Below are 21,639 nucleotides of genomic sequence, written 5' to 3'. Positions count from 1 at the left end.
GTGTTAAGTAGGAGTCCTTCGTCCGTGCCAGTCTCACGACAGGGACCTCAGGTGGGGACCTTATGCAGGGCACTGTAAGATAGCCAGAAGGTGGCGTGACTAGACTGGAACCCCATTCGTCGTCACGACGGAACTCGTAGTGAATACGAAAGGGAACGAAAGTTCCGTCTTCCTGCCACTTCCGCTGTACCGTGGGGATCGCCTGAGTTCAGTCTTGGCTCCTCAGCGAAGAAACATATCTGCATGTTGCGTCCTCCTTTTATACCCACGAGGTGTTTTTGGCGGAGTTACGCCATACAAATTCTGCAGCCCCATGGCATTTCTTTGCCATTGGCTCGTTTTTTAATACTCGAAGTCGATAGGTTAACTAAGCGAAACCCCTTTCGTCGTCACGACGGAACGTCTCCTTTCCCTACTCAGGGAACGAGGGTTACATACGTAACCAAGACGTAATTCATAGTCTGTGTTAGTAATTTGTTAATGATTTTACACTTTAAAATGTCCTTGTAATGTTCTATGATTGAAGTGTGAGTAGAATAATGTCCTATTATTATAACCAGATTTTGAAAATGCTTATTTTTGAATTCACAGAGCGAACTTTTCACTGATTGTTTATAGTTTAACGGAAGTTACTCCCATAATTCGCACAAAGCGTTATGGGACGTAGGATTATTATGCTGGTTTAGCTATTTCGTTCTATTCTAACAGAGACAAATTACACAGTGAACACCACTGCATGTGTGACGACGAAGATGAAGACTGTCATTTCAGTTCTTTTGCGGCTGTGATTAATAGTATATTACAGACACACCTACATTTTTAAAATCATCTATGTGTGTGTGTGTGTGTGTGTGTGTGTGTCACCTGATGAACGGTCTCCGCAAATGGCACAGATGTGCTTTGTGAGAGAGAGGGATGTGCCTGTGGGCTGTGCTGGGACCTTCATCATCCCGTTCAGACCCAGAGGGGGTTTAATGTCCTCCGAACTACTGACTGCATTCATGGACGAACTGAGCTAAATAAAAAATAAAATAAAAATAAAAAAAAGATATTAGATATCAAACCATTACAAGCTGATAATAACTGAATGAACACACTGAAGCCATTGATCAAAAATACAGTAAAAACTGTAATATTGTTAATTTTCATATTTTTATGTTTAATATTTTTGTGGAAACCATGATACATTTCAGGATTATTCTAATAAATAGAAAGAACAAAAGACCATAATTTAGTTGAAATACAAATCTTTTGTAAACTTATAAATGTCTTTACCCTCACTTTTTGATCAATTTAATGCAGCTTTGCTGAATTAAAGTATGTATTTCATTAAACATTTAAAATAAATCTTACTAACCACTAACTTATGAATGGTAGAGCAAAATTCCACATAAAAAAGTGTCTGTTGGAACGGAATCAATTACACGTGGAATTTGTTCTTAACTACCCAGAACTAAAGTCACGCAAAATGTGATGATTAATGAGCCGACCTGTGAAAGACACAACAGACACACCTACAGGAAACATTACAACGAAATATTCACTATGTTTTTCTTTGGTAATTCGTGAGGGACTGACACATGAAACAAAACAGCTTCCTGAAGAGAGGAAAACATTAAAGTCATTCACCAATGAAAGTGCTAAACTCTTTCTAACAAAAAACAAACAAAAAAAGAAGCAAAGTCTGATATGAGTCAAGTATTCAAATATCCAATAGTGTTGAAATTGTCAAAATATTTCGAGGCAGGCCGCAGACTATTGTGTTCATTTAACAAAAACCCTCTCTTGGCATTTCCACACCTTAAATTGTGTCAGCATTATTTTGTTTGCCCAATCAAAGAAAATCTGAATCATGACAAATGTTTCTGGTTTACAACATCCCCACACCTGAGGTTAGGACTACCAATCTAGATATGACATAATAGTCCTGCATACAGACTCTTAAGCCCGGGACACACCAAGCCGACAGTCAGCCATCAGGCAGTTTTTGAGAGTCGGCCAGCTTTAAAGGGGCTACTGACATTAATGGTTAGTATTACACAATGGGATGCTTTAACATGAATCTCCTTTGAGTATGAAGCTTCAATCCTGAATTATTCTACAGATAGGGAAAGGTAGGAAAAGGTAGGAAAAGAAATACAACAAATCTAAATGCAAATGCAGCCCAATGTAAAACTGTGCCATGTGCAAACATACTGAAAACAAAAGAACTTGCAACGTGATTATGATAGTAAATCACAAAAATATAGTGGCAGGAACCCAGATATATACCACTAAGCACACACCAGCACTTACGTTTACACAGACATACACAAAAATAGATCTACCTGCTGCCTGTTTCTATTCGGATGACAGTCCGACACCTTTTGACAGTCAAATCCTGGTGGGTCACAAGAGCACACACACAAACCCACCCCCACACAAACTGTAATTCAATATGTTCAGTGCCATGGGACTGGTAGCCTCTAGTTTTAGACCAGGACACAGACTAACAGTCTTAACTTTAAGCCCTTAAAGTATCAGATCCCCACATTCATGCACTCTAGGATCAGTAATCAACAGCAATCCCTAAAAATGCACAATAAACTACCAGCCAGATAAAGATGAAAAACCTTTCACACTAGTACTGTTGGTGTGCACCGGGGTTCGATTGATGTCAGAGTGTTATGATGTGAACGCTGTTTTCCGAACTTGGTGCGCACCTGTGAACCATACCCGAGTCTGCCTAAAAAGGGTTATCAGGGTAAGGTTCATGTGAACTCCTGTAGAGTTCACTACTAAATTGTACTGATCTAATAGTTTGGACCAGGCAATCGAACCAAGTGTGAAACCATCCTTAAAAAGTAGAGGACAGTGCTAGCAACACCAGGGTACAGATTGGATGCACTGTAAGCATGGATAAAAGCATCTGTCAAATGTGGAAATGTAGGAATCCAAGACGTCACACAACCATGTTTAATTTAAGGTGGCACCAGTGTTGAGGTGGCACCAGTGATGGTCCTGGTTCACATGGTGAACAGAACAAAACGAACCACGGAACGAAATGAGAAAAGAAAAGAGAAAAGAAATGATAAACGAAGCGAGAAAAGAAGAGAGAAATGAGAAGAGAAACGAAATGAGAAAAGAAGCGAATAACGAAAAAAGAAACAAGAAATGAAACGAGAAAAGAAACAAAACGAAATGAGAAATGAAACGAGAAAAAAAGCAATTAAACGAAACAAGAAAAGAAAGGAAAAGAGAAAAGAAAATAAACGAGAAAAGTGAAGAGAAAATAAATAAACTGAAGGAGAAAAGAAAAAAAAACGAAACAAGAAAAGAAAAGAAACAAGAAAAAGAAAAGAAACGAAACGAGAAAATAAACGAGAAAAGAAGAGAACAGAAACGGAAAAAAAGCAAGAAAAGAAAAAAGATTTAGGGTAATATTCAATCTTATTTTTCAGAGAACTAAACTTCATGGAAAAGAATACATGGAAAAGAGCAACTTTGACATCTTGATAACTCCTTTTTGAGTTATGTAAAAAATGTGGGCAGGAGGCTTCTGATAGAAATAATTGGGAAGCTTCAAGACTTTTCATAAAGCAAAAAAAAAAAACACACAAAAAAAAACGCTCTTATAGTCCTGTGGAAAGAGGGAATGACTAGCATTTTCATAACCCTGAGAACCGTCTATGACAACCAAATTGGAGACAGACATAATACATTTATTATCGCGTCTTACACTGTAAAAGTCCACAGCAGCTATTAGAAGACAGATCACATGTGCCATGTGCCATGTGACCATCTCATGCTGCTGCTTTGTGTGTGGAGCTTTTAGAATGGTTAAATCTGTCCACAAACTTGTGTTGCTGCATTGCACAGTCATGAGATGCTGTGCACATCAGTCACTGACCATAAACATGCTCAAAATATCATCTGTGCTCTGAATTATTCTACAAACCTTTTTATGTATGATGCATAAACATATATATTGAGCAATGATTGGGGATTTAGCACAAATGCATTGAAGGTTCTATCCTAAAAAACTATAATGAAACTCTGTTTCTCATATCATATTTGTTTATCATATTTGCATTCAAGATTGGATTTTTAAACAAAGGATTTTATATTTCTGAAAGAAAATGTGAGTGGTGCTTTCTTGGTGAAAACTCTAGCCGTCATGATGCTAGAGTGCGTAGTTGCAAGGACATTGCAATGTGATTGCTAGTGTATTCTGGGTGGTTGCTATGTTGTTCTTACTGGCCCAAGACAAAAGAGCCCTATGATATTGACTGAAGTCCCTTTATTAAACCTTTAACCTTTTATGAGCGATAGAAATTTAAATAAAATGCGGATAAATCAAGTAATCAACTTACAGTGTGCAATTCTCCTCGGCTTTCATTGTCAATTGCGTGCATTCTTACAGACTGCTTCTTTAAATGTCATTTAAAGATGTCACAGCTATTTCTTCGCTGATTTTCACTTTTGTTGCCGCATGTTTTCTCAACGAGCTCCCCATACAGCTGTGAGGCGTATATTTCACAACAATGTTTGTTATTATCAGAGCCGGCCAACTTTATCGTGTGGAACTATGTCTACCGAGGTGGGTAATCCATTATACACATTGATGGCAGCGTATGTGTTTATGTCGAATTGCCGTCAAGCAGTTTGTGTTTCTCGCTCGTTCTCGCTTCTCACGAGACTTCCTATTTCCAACTTACCGGGACGTTAGTCCCCATGTTGCAAGGTTGGTTTTCCGCCTAGGAATGCTGGGGGGAGCGGGGAAAGTCACCATTCTCACCAGAACAGGTTATTAAACCATCCAAATGATTCCTAATCGATTTTATTAAGTTGAAATAGTTGTCGAATGCCCCTTTAAATCCATGGTCCACTATATTGTTAGGTGGTACAGTAAAGACTTCTATAATGTTACAAAATATTTTTATTTGAAAAAATAAACGACATAAAAAACACATTACAACAAAAAATATAATGTATATAATATATAACAATATGATATAATATATTATATATATTTGATAATCATAATATTATAATAATATTACTGAGCATTAGTATGGTAGTGAATATTACCATAAGAAAAACAAAATTATTACACAATACTACTATTTTTGACTATATACCAATAAATGTAGCTTCGTTGAACATTTAAAAATCTTACTGATCCCAAACTTTTGAACAGTAGTGTATATGTACATGTAGAAATGTGTATCTGTCTGTGTGTAGGAGGAGATTGAATTGGCAGGGTGTTAAAAGAGTTTCTTTCTGACACACACCACATGGCTAAACTGCAGATTTTAACAAGCCAGCTCATTTCCTGTGCGATTGGGCCCTGACCAGGCCCCAACCGGGCCTCTTCTGAACCGATTTAGCATGCCAATAAAAAGTAGAAAGCCCATGTGGCACACTAAGGCCGTGTTTGACACCATGCGGTCAGAGATCAAGCACTCTGACGGGGCTAATGAGGATGAATGGGGGCCAGGGCACCTCCAAGTCGCCTCTCCTTAAGCCCAACCACCATTACTTAAGGCAACACCATTAATGTGAAACGCCCCCACTTCATTTAGCAGCCAAATTAAAGCTGTCTGACATGAGGTGTTGGAAAGAAAAAATGGCATAATTTTTTTGTGCCAATGTAAACTTGTTTTTAATAGGAACTTGTTTCCATTACAACAGTACAACAGTAATGAGTGAACACTTTAATACTGGTAGTGGAAGGGAGGTGATATAAGGGGGAAATAAATGATCAGATGAAACCCTTTAAAATAACTTTTCCCTAATGAGTATAGTGTGTGGTTAATCTTAAACTGTATTGCAGGGATTTCAGTTCTCATATACCATCTGGTGTCTGATAACATCCCACAGTCTTCAAATGAATTTATAAAAGGCTGTTATTTGATATGACTAGTTACACTAAATGGCTTTACTGATTCTCAAATTACTCTGGCAGGCACTCAATGATCTCACTGTGCCAAAGTCTGACTTGAATACATCTTACTTATCTCTACAGATATAAAGTTAAACATTCATGATTTCATTTGTAATTCAAACACACTCATACAGAGTGGTTCTACAAACTCCAGTGCAATGAAAAAAATTCAGCTGGGATTTAAACATTTGTTCAGTCAATTATACTATGTTGCTCTACAACGTGTCCTTATGTTCTTCACTTTACACGGACACAATATTTTAAATCAAATGACAATTGGCTACTACGAAAAGCATTTAATTTAAATAAGACAAGCAAAAAAAAAAAGCAATAAGATGTGACATTCCTCATTCTATATCCTGCATATATTATTCTATATCCTTAAAAGAATAAACATCGACATTTTAAATCAAACCTATACACATCAGTATTATTTAGTGTTGTAAATAGTTTGTCAGACAACAAAACATTGATACACTAACATTATACATGTCACACAATGAATATAATGAGGGAGAGTTCAAAAAGGTTTCAATGAACAAAAGGGTATTTTAATAAAAACAAACTCAGATAATCCATGAAGAGGAAGGGAGCATAAGAGTGTGTGTAACACACACACAACAACCGACAAACACAGAATGAAGGTGAGAAACTTAAATAGACAGTGACAATGAGGAGATGACGAACAGGTGTGATGATATGATGAGTGATCATGGGAACTGATGACTGGCGAGAAAACTCAAACAAAGGAACATGTGATTGAAAACAAAACTGAAAGTCAATGAAAGTGAAACTAAAGATCAATGTGTTGTCAAAGTGTTGTCAAAAAGGTGTTTTAATTATGGTGTAAAAAAGCCTAGTCAGCTCAGAATACCTAAGGGACAACAAAATGACTGCAATTAAAAATGCAATTAAATGGAATGGAATAATCTAGTCTTACTCTGATGTTGACTCTGACTGTCAGATTTTTTTCTCCACAATCCAACGTACAATGAATAATTTCTTAAGGATAACTAAACCTGACTGCAGGACAAAAAAAAACAAAAAACTTTTCCATGGTTGAGTAGTGATATACACAAATTGATGAGAGAACGAGATTCGGCATTGAAAGCAGCCCTAAAATCAAAACTAGTAACTAATAGACTAAAGTTTGTAGGACTACAAAATAAGGGGTTACACTTTATTTTAAGGTGTCATTGTTACAGTGTAATTATATATTTAAGTACTGAGTAATAATAATTAACTACATGTACTATAGGGTTAGGGTAGGATAAGGTTTTGGTTGAGGGTTAGTTGCATCTAATTATGGATAATTTACTCATTACTACGGTAAGTACATGGAACATATGTAACAAGGACACTGTAAAATAAAGTGTTACCAAATAAGGTAACAAAAGAGATTAGGAAAGCAAAAGCAAATTTTTTTCTTAATGTCATAGACCAAGCAAAGGGAAATACCAAACTGATTTGCGAGAACATAAAGAGGTTGACAGGAAAACATCATAATGGTAATGAACAGCGCCTCGAAATCTGTGTTAATAGTATTACACCCGACGAACCTCAAATAGTAGCAACTTTTAATTCATACTTTGTAGAATCAGTAACAGCACTGATACATAAACTATCCATTAATCCATTAACTATGATACAATAAACCTATATTTGAGATTCAGGACATTTCTGAAGCTAAGGTGAGAATGATAATAAGTTCCCTAAAGAATTCCTTAGCCAAAGATGTGTATGGACTGGACACAGTGTTCCTGAAAGTGTTTAATGAGTGTTTCTAGTCCATTAACACATATTATTAATAGATCCATTAACGAAGGAATTTATCCAAAAGCTTGGAAGACAGCTACTGTATAATAACAACGATCCACAAAACAGGTGATACATCAAAGGTCTGTAACTACAGGGCAATCAGCATAGTACCTATCGTGTCAAAGGTAATTGAAAGATATGTAGAAAAACATACTAGCCACCTCAACAACAGCCCTTTCAGATGGCATCCTATGCAGTTTGGTTTTAGATCCAATAATTCAACGGAAACTGCAAACTGCTTTTTCCTGGAGAATGTGAAATCTAAATAAGTTAAAAGAGGAGTTGTTGGGGCCATATTATTAGACCTAAAGAAAGCTTTTGACACTGTGGATCATGGTGTCCTACTCAAAGAGCTGTCAGTGTTCAATGTCTCCCCCAATGTTATTAAATGGATGCAGTCCTATCTGGAAGACCGAGAACAAATGGTCAAGATAAATGATGAGGTGTCATCGGCCATCAATTGTGATATTGGTGTACCTCCGGGATCAATTTTAGAGCAACCCCTGTTGTTTAGCCTATACATAAATGATCTTCCCACTGTCAGCAATGAGTCTGAGATTCAAATGTATGCAGACGATACTGCCATTTACGTACATGCGCCGACCAAGCAGCAAGTAGCATTTAAGCTCACGGCAGTGATGGCCGATGTCATGCAATGGCTTAATAATACCTGTCTTCATTTAAACATAAAGAAAACCGCTTCTGAACAATTTTTTTCACGAAGAGGTCAACAGATAATTCCACACCCAATATTTATATTGCAGGGGAACAGCTGTCAACGGTCTCTGATTTTACATATCTAGGTATAATAATTGATTCTAATCTAACATTAAAAAAAAGTTATAAATACAGTCAAATTCAACTTGTTAAATTTTCCGTCATATCAGAAATTGTCTAACTACCAAGGCAGCAACAATATATTTTAATGCCATGATCATGCCATATTTGTTATACTGTTTGACTAGCTGGGCACAAGCCTCCAGTACAACACTTAAACCGGTGCAGCTACTTTACCATCAAGCTTCTAAGGTGCTTGATAGGAAGCCAAATACCTATCACCACTGTTACTGCCTTAAAAAAAAGATTAATGACCTTGGACAATCTTATCAAATTTACAGATGCTTGTCTTGTCTATAAAATTTTACATGGCTTGGCTCCCCCCACTTACTACTTTTATAAAGCAGAAAACAACTGCTGTTAGACACGATTGTGATTGTGATTGTGTAATACAAATGAGGAGAACTGCCTTTGGACAGTCAGCTTTCTGTGAGAGCAGCTCACACATGGAACAGTTTGCCAACGTCTATCAGAGATTGTGATTCATATTGGTCATTTAAAATTAACTTAAAATCATGGTTAAAAGACAATCAAGTGTGTGCCAATACTTTGTAGTTATTCAAATCACCTGAAGCGTGCTTTGCCTTGTTTTATGTTTTGTTGTCCTTGTTTAAATGTACTTTCTGTATTCTTATGAAATGTAATTTATTGTATGTATAAGAATTGTTGATTGTTTTAATGTATTTTATCTGACATTACACCTGACCAGGGACTACAGTTGAAAATTAGCCAAGTTGGCTGAACTGGCACATTTACATAAATGTTTATTAATGTGCACTGTCCCTGTAACTGTAACTCTAAACTGTATAAATAAATACATAAAAAATGAGTCCAGACAACTGTGACAGAACGCCCCCTCCCAGTAGACACGACCTCGTACCGTAGTAGCAGAAGTGAGTGAGTGAGTGAGTGAGGGAGGGAGGGGGCTTAGGAGGTGGCAGAGGTGATGACACAGTGAAGGAGACAGATGAGGGGATGGTGTTATTCAGACGACGAGATCCCGGAGGTGATGATGATAGGCGTCCGACGGCACAGACCTGGAGCCCAGCGACATCAGCCCACGGTGGAGTCGAGGGAGGGAGGAGCCAATGTGGTGTGGAGGCTAACTTGGGGACGGCCGATGGATCCCAGAGCGCAAACGGAGAGGAGCCTAGGCGATGCCGCTGCAACGATCATCTGAGGAAGAATGCCCAAGGGCTGAGGAGATGCAGGTGTGATGGAAGACCGAGGCGTACCCGAAGGGAAAGAGGAGCCCTCTCCAGCCATAGAGTTGGAGGAACATGACCAAGGGGGAGCCGGTGGGACAAAGGAACCCGCTGGAGCTGCAAGGCCAAGGGTGTCTGGTGGAGCCAAGTCGGAGCTAATAGGTTGGCAGGGCGAGACGGAGCGAGACGATCTGAGGCCAGAGCCAGAGCCACAGGTTCTATCTGCTCAGGTGCTGATGGTGCTTGCAGGACCTGAGGCTTGACATGACTACTTGGCATTGCAGGAGATGCAAAAGGGCTGACAACCTCCAGCAGAGCCGGGGCTGGGGGACTGTCAATGAAGGTGTCTGTACTGTCCAGAAACAGCGATGGTTCAGAGGAAACAGTAAGAAAGTTCATACAGTCAGTGGTGCTGTCTAGGAACTGTTTAACATTCCAAAATAGGCCTATGTCACACTTCCTGCTTCCGGAACGCGGAGTAGGGATACAGAACTTCCGGTCAACATTATTTCTCGATAAGGATTTAGATTATCAGCCATAATGTCTAAACTATCCGAGGTAGAAAGACCATGAGGTATGAGGTTTTGAAACGACGGTTTTTGCTCCTGTAGAAGCTATAAGTTCGTATGAAATCAACCTTGTTTTAAGAAAACGTGTTTTATCCGCGATCTTATGAAAAATAACTACACTACCCACAATCCTAAGCGTAGCAGCAACGTCTGCTGATTGGTCTAACTCGCTGTTACCATAGAAACGTTTACCCTACTGGCGAACGGCTAGAGCTATAGACCCCTTTTCAGTTGGTAAACATGATGACGTTTTTATGTGGGCGGAGCCAGGTGGAGGCAATCGCTCTGGCCGCTTCACTAACGGTAGTTTGCAAGTTTTGTTGGCTTGTTTTTTAACAATTTTAGTCAGATTTTATCTTAATGTGCAAGGTCACTCACTGTCCAGGACCGCGATTGTTATTTGCAAAAGTTAATTTTAACGGACGGAACCAGATTGGCCGACCCATACACGCTCAGTCAATGGATGAACGATCTGACAGGATTAATGTTACCTCGGGTGAGTGAATGGCCTGACTTCTACAACTGATAGAGAAACCGAGCGTAAAGACAAACTGAGGGCATATAAATCTTTAGATGCCTATAACTATGAATGGTCTTGACTTGTGGCAATGTTACATTGCGCGGTCCTGCCCAGCGCCAAGACCAGAAGACGACAATGTAAAGAGTGACATTACAGTGCAATTTTAATGATGTGAATATTTTCAGGAAATATTTTTTTTTTAATGTATTTAAATTATATTAATTAACTATGTCTTTGATTATTCTTTCTTACCTGGTTCTTCAAAAAGTCTACCACAATCAATCACAACAATGTATACAATCATTGATGATTCACAAATAATCACAATAATTTAGAAAACATTATGCGCTAAAATTTCAAATTGGATCCTGTAGGTGATTCTAGCACCCAGAAACACAACAAGATGACATTCAATAAAAATAATAATAACTTAATATCCTTATTATGTAGCCGAATCTGTGCTGGTTTGTATTGGCCGCCTCCAGTTTTCACTTTGTTTTGCCTCCAGCTAACGCTGTGACGTAATTGTGACGTCGGTGCAAAAGGGGTCTATAACAACAATGGCAGGCTACACCTGCAGCTGTGTAGGTGGCTGGCTTTAGGCAATGCTGTCTTACATGCGCTTCATGAGGCACACACGCAGACTAGCACACACACGTAAGGTCTCTTGCTCTCTACCTCTCTGTCATGCGCGCGCTGTTTTAACATACATATTCACATAGACTTGCGCAAACCGGGACATATTCATCGTAGCCTTTAGAAAACCGGGACATGTTCACATAGCCATTTGAAAACCGGGACATTCAGTGTCCCGGGAGAGTGTATACATTCCCGGGACAGGTTGTTAAAAAAAGTGAAAGTGAAAGTGAAAGTGAAAGTGAAAGTGAAAGTGAAAGTGACACGTGATGGCCAAGTATGGTAACCCATACTTGGAATTTGACCTCTGCATTTAACCCATCCAAGTAAGTGCACACACATTAGGAGCAGAGTAGTGAGTAGTGAACACACACACTGCAAACGTGGATACACACACCCGGAGCAGCGGGCAGCCTTGAGTGGCGCCCGGGGAGCGATTGGGGGTTAGGTGCCTTGCTCAAGGACACCTCAGTCATATTCCTGCCGGTACTGGAATCAAACCAGCAACCTTTGGGTCACCAGTCCTATTCTGTTACCATTAGGCCATGACTGCCCCATACCTCCATGCTGAAGTCAATCAGCCAGTCCTCAGTCTCAAAATCCACCAAAATACCCTCGGCCATTGATGTCGTGGGTTCACACCCCTGTTCAGACTCAATGGAGGGCTCCTCTTCCTGGGCAAAGGTCCAAGCTGACCTTTTATCTTCGGGCACAGGCTGACATGTCGCAGCGGCTGGCAGCTTTCCTTCTGCGGGGGGCTCACAGGTTTCATCCATGGTTGATGGTAGTGGAACGGACTTTGGGTCCGGCTGTGTTCTGGACAGGGGGTAAATACTCTCCAGAATCCAGAGGTGTCTAGCAGGTCTACGGGGTGATTGTAATTCGCCCCAATCCAGAACTGTGACTGCAGGGTTTCGTCATCAAAGGGGCTGGTGACGGCAAGGCAGAATTGTCCATTGAAGGTTAAAAAATCCTGGCTCTCACGAGCCAAAAAAGAAAACCATACTGCATGTTCCATTTGGTCGGTTGTTCTGTCACAAGATGAAGATGATGCGGATGAAGGAGACTTCAAAGGTGTTTCAATGAACAAAAGGGTATTTTGATGAAAACAAACTTAGGTAATCCATGAAGAGGAAGGAAAACGTAACAGCATGTGTAACACACGCACGGACAACAACCGACAAAAAAGAATGAAGGTGAGAAACTTAAATAGACAGTGATAATGAGAAGATGACGAACAGGTGTGATGATCTGATGAGTGTCCATGGGAACTGATGATTAGCTGGAAAACTCAAACAAAGGAACACATGTGAAAACAAAACTGAAAGAAAAGTGAAACTAAAGATGAATGTGTCCAGATAACTGGTACAATGTCGTGTCTCATAATTATTTATGTTAATTCTAACAAATTGAAAAAAGTATAATTAAACAATATTCTGACTAATGGTGACACAATCACTGAAATATATAGCCAGTTGCACTATGAATATAGCTTTTGACTTATTGTTCTCATCCATTTACTTTATCTTTATTTATCTTACTTTATCTATTTTTTTCTTAAATAACTAACACCTTTAATGATATCCGTTTCATGCTGAAAAAGTCAGTAGTTTTTAATCAAATGAAAATATTGTTTTCTTTAATGTTTCTTATATTAAATACAATCGATGCGTCACTAATTTACTCTTCTGTGTATTCAAATAATGTAATGTCATTTTATTTTATCTTATGAATGTTATGAATCCTTGACAACAGCCCTGACTATGCCAACTTATAACGTGGACATTTAAGTTTAATCATCTTTATGTCTATGTGTATATTCTTTAATTACTTAAAACTAGCATTGATTAATATCACTGATGTAGGCAATCGGATTTTAAAAACAGAAAGAGTTCCACCTGCATTCAATCTTTTCATTAACTAAAGCATACACAGTGAACAACATGTTCTGCTCTAAATGCCTGAGTACAAATGCCTATTTTAAACGTTTATCGGTTTTTTTCTTATCTAGATACCTTAAAAAAGGCTCAAGTAAATCACCTACATGTATGCTTAAATATAAAATATTAATCAAAGCTGTATGCTTTCCTGGAAAACAAACGTAGACAATTATAATACAAAAGTGGAATTACATCCCTTGGAAACTGTAATATTCCTTGTATGATGTCTCATAAAACCCCACTCACAGTGAGAGGGATTTAACAGAAATCCAATAACACCACAACATTTTTACAAGAAGCTGCATTTTCCACCAATAAAACGCTGCTTCAGCAGAACTTTTTAAGCTATGTGTTATTAAATAAAAGCCAATCATAAAGCTGATAGCACTGATGCCGAATTTATTAGATTTTCTGTGAATAAGCGGAAGACTGCAGCACGAAATAAAGCGCAATTGAGGCCACTAAACTCTGATTGATCAAATTAATGAGCTACACTGTGTATAAAATGCAAGTGTGTATCCAAGTATGCCATATGGAAAATACAATGAAACTATTTATGTAGTTCTAAATGCCTTGAATGTCTAAACTTTATAATTACTAGCATTTTTCATGAGTTATGCAGATAGCCTTCGCCACTATTGACAAATCAATTATATTTGCTTTGAACAAGCAGATGACCATGTCTCATTGTAGCAAGACAAGCTTGTTAAAAGCATTTTTTCAAAACCTTACTAAATTGACTGGCTCAATAAATGAGGTAAAGACTTGAATAAATGTTTGTGTCCCTGTGTGTGATGTTGTGCACCATCTAATCATGCAATCAAACCCATTTGAGCAATCATACTCTTTAAAACAGATCTTTAATTTTCAGCAGAGTTCAGGTCAAGTTCAGCCAATTGAGCAGGAAAATTCAGTTCAAGCTGAGCCTGAGAACATGTTGAAAAAAATATTGATTGGTTGCATACCTCTGAAAGAATCTGTAATAGCACTTGGCCATTCTCAGCAATTGATGCTGAAGCTGTTAAATAAGTCCAGAGTAAATGCAGTGATGTCTTACCTGTGGGCTTAGACTGGGTCTGAAGGTCATGCTGGTGGAGGACGGGCCGCTCATGGAGGGATGGCCCAAGGGCGAGCTGATGACGGGGAACGGCGAGGACAGGCCGTTGATGGGTGAGTGCAGCTGACCCGGGCTGGAGCTCATGGCAGACGGGCTGAGCAGGGGCTGGTGCAGAGGATGGTTACTGATGCCTCGGTGACCCATGGAGGAGCTCAAAGGAGGCGACGAGAGCTGACCAGAAGAGTCTGCAGGACGGCGAGAGGGAAAAAGTGTTATACACAAAGGAAATTTCAGGAATATTCTGCATTGTGAGGTAAATAATGCAATTGCGTCTACGTTAGGTTATTTTACACAGCTGCTGTTGTGAAAAGGTTTAAGAATGTCAAAATCGAGTGCAAATATCCATTAAATTAAAAAAATTGACTAATGACCAAGATTTTAAGGTTTTCCTTAAACTTTTAAAATAAAAGTCTTTAATGCACAGTGTAAACATTTACAAAAAAAAATGTTTTTTTTTCTAATTCTAATTTTCTAATTCTAATTTTTTCTAACTTTCTAATTCAAGAAGTCACAGAGAAGGTGCTAAATCATCATAAAAAAACTATGACAATTAACATAAGTCAAATTATTAAAATAATTAATGTAACAAATTAATTAAATATACTGATAAATACATTAACAGTTGATATTGGTACATAATAAGACATTATAAGTGGATGTTATGAAAAAAAATAAATGATAAATTATATTTTATTTTGATATTAAATAATATTGACATTTCTATATAAAATAAGTGACATGATGTGAAGGCCAAGTTCTAACCCATCCAAGTAAGTGCATACATATTAGGAGCAGTGAGTAGTGAATATTTTTAAATATATTCAACAAAACACAGTTATTTTAAAAAAGTAATAATATTTTACAATATTAATGTTTTTACTGTATTTTTGATTAAATGAATACAGCCTTGATGAGCATAAGAAAATGTTTTACTGACCCCAAACACTAATATATATTATTATGTATCCTTCAAGAAGTATTATCATACTAATTATATGTGGGTACTCGCACACACACTGTGTACATACACACTGTGTTTGACATAATTGTCTGTGTGTGTGGTCCTAGTAAACCTTACGTTATGGGGATACAATTATTGCAATATCAGAAATCCTTGTCCTTGTGGGGACATTTTTGGTCCCCATGAGGAAAACAGCTTGAAAAATATTTGCTTTTTGAAAATATATAAATACAGAAAGTTTTCTGTGATGGTTGTGTTTAGGGTTAGGGAATGAATATACAGTTTGTACAATATAAAAATCATTATGTATATGGAAAGTCCCAATAAAACATGAAAACGTTAGTGTGAGTTTGTGTTTGCTCTTCTATACGTATCCTACATATTTACCATACTGTCAGTTGATTTGTTGACATTGTCTACTCTGATAACACAGTGGACTTCAGCCACAACTTGCCTTCTCTTACAAAGAGAGTAAACACATGCTGAGAAAACACAGAGGGCTTAATTACTCATCCTTGTTTTCCCCCCACAGCTACAAGACCTTGACTGAAATGAAAACAATATCAATCTTCCTATACATGCAGCAACACATCTCAGGAAAAGGTAACAATTCAAGTGTCAAAGAAAATATTGCTTATTGTGGAACATTCTGAAGGCTATTAGTCATTCAGTGTGTTTCTCTGGGAAAAGAAAGTTTGTAATATGATTTTTATTGAAAAGCATGAACACAATCATGTTATTCTATTAAAATCAGCAAGGTTCTTTTATATCACATGTCTTAAGTCCAATGACAAGTAACATCTTTCCACTGAAATGGAAACTCTTGAGCGACAAAACAAAATCACTGACAATCAGAAAATGATGTTTAATATACAATATAGGGATTTTTTCACTGTGGGCGGAGCTACATGGCAACTGACAAAATGTCCTGTTACTCATCATGGGCTGCACTGTTAATTGGCACAAAAAAATAAATAATAATGATGTCATTCCTATGATTTTATCATGTCAGCTCTAATGCCAGCTTACATGGAGAAGACGAAAAGTATGGTGAGGAGAACCGTTTATTCAAAATAGTGAAGATCCAAAACTGTGAAACAAAAAAACAAAAAAATCAATCCTGACATTCAACAAATCTCGAACTATGAACGTAACAATAAACAATGACATGGAGCATGGACCAGAATACTATTCTTCAATACATGACAAAGTAGCAACGCAAACATGAACAGGCATAACTAATGAAACAAGAACCAATAAGAACACGACACATGAAACAAAGTAACCAATGAAAACAAGACACGTACTAAGGAACAAATCAGAACATGACACATGATAAGAACAGGTGACCCAGTAAACATGAACTTCAAAATAAAAGACATTAAAATATAAACTGAGAACATGAAAAAATGAACAAAACCTAAACAGTCGTGACATCAGCAATTACTTTAAGAGATATTTCTACTTGATTTGATAAATAAAAATTACTTTCATTGGTTTAAATCCCAATATTGTCAAGTTTGTTGAAAAATATTAAAAAATTTCTTTAATTTGAAGCAGTCCATTTAGATGTTACCACATAATGTATACTTTTTAGATGGCAAAACAATTGTACAGTGTGTTTAAGTTTATATAATATGCATATTATGACTGAGTATTGTTGGGTGGTATGACGGTACACCCATAGGTATAGTGTGACACTATTAGATTTTGTTATACCATACTAAAAACATGTGTGCTGTTATCAGTGGGCAGTTATTTACATGCTACTTACAATTAAATTATGAATTTTTATGTTGGAGTGAACTACCCCCTTTAATGCAAATACCAATGTGAAACCAAACCACTGAAGATAATGAGGAGCTGTGTAAGTTTAAGATCTGTCAGTTTGAATTTACACCAGGGATTCTTTTCGCCATCCCAAACCAGCCCTGTCACCAGCATTTCTACAAAACGTATCTTAAAAAAGCAGAAAGCTCATGCACACTCATGTTTTCTTTTAAAAATCTGTCTGAAAGCCTTCGCTGGACAGTTTAAATTGGTTGTGATCTGGTTTCTCATCCTAACTGCATGACAGATTATGAGTCGGCAACAAATGATGGTCGGCGATACGTGTCTCTGACACACCACATACATGCACACACCTTCTCTCCTGTCAACATATTGCACAACTTTTGGGCACAGGTACATACTATAGGCATGTACATTCACACAGACTATAAACATCAATACACACCTATACACACATTCCCAGAGCACTGAACGAACATTTCAGATCATAAACAAGGTGTGTAGGAAGATCATTAGAAGGCTCAAAGTGACGTTTCGCCCCCTCTCTCTCTCACACACACACGTTCATTTATACACCACAAAACTAATTTGAATGAGAATCATAGCTATTCTGAGCAACAGAAGATTGTGGTTTTCTCCCAAAGATGACCACATGCTGACAGCAAGATTTGCAGCTCAAATCCTTCCTCTGAGAACTACAGCCTAACTAAGCATAAAACTGGCCTACACTGAAAAATATGTGGTGTTGGATTTACTTTGAAACAACTTAATTGCAAGTGAATTTCATAAATAGCTACAAAGAAATGGCAAGTAACACATTTAATTAAACATTGAAACTTACTCCAGTTTTAGTTTCAATCACAACCTCGAAAGATCATTTGTTACAGTCTACTACAGTTAAGCTCACTGAAGTATCCTGCTTCACATACGAGTTTATGTCCAGATTCAAAGCTAAACCCCTGGAATACAAAAACAATGTCATTAATATCTCAACACTGTGAATTTTGGCTCGGTTTTATTTTAATATAGACAACCAGTAGAGTCTCTGTGTCAATTAAGAATATGATTTGGCATTATCACGTAAACACAACAATCTTGACTCGACCGCTATATAAACACTGCCACACAAAGTGTTTACTCAATTGCCACAAACACGTACTCACTGAAATGTAAATCAAGGGTGGGAGATAAACAGACTAGGGGATAAGGATATACCGCCAGCCTAAGCAACATGTATTTGAGCAAAACATCGTTACAGTTTGCTAATGAGGCAGCGAGAAGCAGAGCAGAGGCCTGATTAGTCGGAGGATGAGGGATGATGGGAAGGCAGAGCAAAGGGTTGACTTCATCACAACACAACACACTGCTGAACCGCATGGAAACAAAGATGACAAGATCATAACTCGCAATGCTACTGAGTTTGATACAAGCTAAGAAAGAGTGGAAATCTTTATAGATTAACATTCTAATGTATTATTTATTTATTTATTTATTACTTTGTAATTATTTTATTTTATTTTAATCCAGAATAAAAACACATATTAATGTGTATTAACTGACTGAGCACATTAATTGTATTTCTATTTTGTTATTTTCTTTTCTTTTCTTTGCTCTTGTCAATACATTAAATATATTAATACTTACTCTTTATTGTTATATTTTATTTCTCATGGACCTTTTATTATTATTTGTAGTCAGTTTTATGTAAATCACTTTGAATTTATTTAATGCTAATAAACTGATTATTAAATAATTAACATTTAAATAAATACGTATGAATAATAATTGATATATTGCATAATATATAATTTTACTATAATTTTACTTCAGTACTTCATTTTGCACATATGCAGCAAAGAGTAAGAGTGATAACATTTAAAACATTTTCTTTTTGGTGTTTTTCATAGAAATCTCACCGCCACAATGCTATGGTGTTGTTGGTGATTGCCAGGTTGTTGCTATGCAATTTTTGCTATCCACTTTGAGTGGGTTTTAATGTGTTGCTATGTGATAGGGTGTTATGAATGGTTGTTCTATAGACGGTTGCTTAGTCTCTGTTGGCCTAAGTCAAAAAAAGTAATTTTCTCTATATGATATTCTTCTTCTAGTATTTATCCACCGGTTTTATCATTTGCTCTGCGTCTGGCTTAAAATTAAGGCTTATGCATTTGTCTAAATCCCTACATATAAGACCTATTAATAATGATGCTTACCTTAGCACCATTAATATTAAAAAGCATGGTCATCACTGAGTAATCATTACCTCAGTATTATTGATGAGGTTAGCACTCGATGACTCCCAATATTTTTACGAACTGAACTCTTTAAACGGGTACAAAACTAGACACTTGAGCTAAAAAAGGGGTGAATCAGTCATAAACAACACAGATGAGTCTGTTTTCAATTCGCTCTAGCTCAGCAGTGCTGCAGAGTCATTTGAATATAGAGGAAGAGAGTGGTTTCGTGGCTTCCTACATTCAATCAGCACAGAGTGTTTAAATCAAACCTTCGCTAATGTGTTTAGTCTGACACTTCCTGAGCACCTTATTTCTCCTCTCTGTTTCATCCTACTTTTCTTTAACACTGGTCTGACCTTTGCAGATCTACACAAACACGGGTTTGTATCAAGCAGTGCGTGTGGTCATCAGGTTCAGGAAGGACATTTAGTCGACATAATACACATTACATGCTCACTCACTCCCCGTCTCTTCATTTCTCACTCTCACACACACATAAACACTCTCATACACTCATATATTCATGCGCACATACACATACCGGTACATATTCTGCAGACAAAACTCAAGACTATCCAGCACGCTGAGATTTAATTACACTGCCAATTTGGTCACTTAGGAGTTTGGACTAAAGAATCATCCAGGTTTTGAGCCCACTGCAGTTTCACACATCTGGCTATTTTAGATAATCAGCACTATAGAAAATATGCAGTTGTTCAAACAGTTAGTCATGGTGAATAATGCAAAATAAGCAGTCGGGTGAATAATGGAAAGCAAAATGACGTATCTATATATGATTCATCTCCGGCTGTCACTTTTAATGAAAACTTTGAACAAAGACAGGATAAATATTTTGAAACTGAAGGTCCCGGATTTCCTTTACAGGTTTAATCCCAGTTTAGACACTAAATCTTCACAAATTATTTCATGACAAATTACAACAATGTGATGACTTGTTTTGAAATTAAAAACAGATAAACAGGACGTACATTTTACAACAATTCTCATCCTGTTCAGAGAAGAATATAAAAAATGATCTGATGATCTCAATGCATTAGCATTTTTCTTCGAGTGGTACAAAAAAAACAGGCAGCCACTGAGATATCTGAAATATTCATGATCCCTATTCCCCCTCTGGGTTTTCTTTTGAAATGACGGCCATAATATTTCAATCTCAGTTCCAAAGAGATTTCATTTTAAACAACCTTTTATCTCGAACCGACAGACAGAGACTGTACATCACATATATGACAAAGTGGTCAGCGTAAAAAGTGTTCTGAACAAGTTCAACTGGATGCATGATATAAATCTATCTGTTTTCATCTGATTTAGTATCACTGAGAAATTTCATATGAGAATAACTATAGCAGTCAGCAAGTTCCCACGCTGATTCCCAACTTTTGCTGAGAGATGGTGACTTGAGTCTGAGGCACTTACTTGAGACACGCTCAAGTAAAAAAAGAATGATTGTAAGCTTGACTTAAACTCATAAACAATTGACATGAGCCTTCAACTGGACCTCAAATTAAAAAAACTTCTGGATGTGGGTTAAAGTGTAAGGGAAGGGTAATCAAGTAATTATAGCTGCATTTAGAGAAATTAATTACAGATGTAATTCCATACAGGTAATTATAATAATATAAGTACAATGTAAAAACATGTATGTACTGTACATAAGTCAATTGTATCAAATTATCAATTTAAATGTAAGTAGTACAGTAGTTCTATTCAGTGCCATTCGTCTTTTTTTGTAGATAAATGGATTCTTTTTTCAGTGCATGGCCGTAAAGATGATCTATTGATTTAAGTAAAAGAAATCTGAAACTTTCTTTTAGATGACTTAAAGGGATCACCCGAAAGATTCTGACATAATTTACTTACCCTCATGCCGTTCCAAACCTATGACTTCCTTTTCTGTCAAACATAAAATAAGATATGTTGAGAATTGTCTCAGTGTTTTTGTCCATATAATGGAAGTCAATGGTCACCAAAAGTGTTTGGTACCCAATCTTCTTCAAATTTTTTTATTTTATGTTCAACAGAAGAAAGAAAGTCATAGAGGTTGGGAATGACATCAGGGTG

General features: G+C 37.2%; 1 protein-coding gene across 2 annotated transcripts in view; it reads right to left on the bottom strand.

Moving 5' to 3' along the window:
* rxrab (retinoid x receptor, alpha b) overlaps nucleotides 1–21,639 on the bottom strand; it is a 108,544-nt gene that overhangs the window by 32,209 nt on the left and 54,696 nt on the right. For both annotated transcript variants that reach the window (XM_077231843.1, XM_077231845.1), the window contains 2 exons: nucleotides 14,509–14,753; nucleotides 865–1,015 (listed from right to left, as the gene is read on the bottom strand). In XM_077231843.1, the coding sequence (XP_077087958.1) occupies nucleotides 865–1,015; nucleotides 14,509–14,753 (396 nt within the window). The remainder of the gene's footprint in view (nucleotides 1–864; nucleotides 1,016–14,508; nucleotides 14,754–21,639) is intronic.

The sequence above is a fragment of the Siphateles boraxobius genome, unplaced genomic scaffold, assembly GCF_051911475.1.
Source record: "Siphateles boraxobius isolate OS27281-9 unplaced genomic scaffold, OSU_SipBor_1 16, whole genome shotgun sequence".
NCBI classification, from domain to species: Eukaryota; Metazoa; Chordata; class Actinopteri; order Cypriniformes; family Leuciscidae; genus Siphateles; species Siphateles boraxobius.
This window is presented reverse-complemented; position numbering and strand designations above follow the sequence as displayed.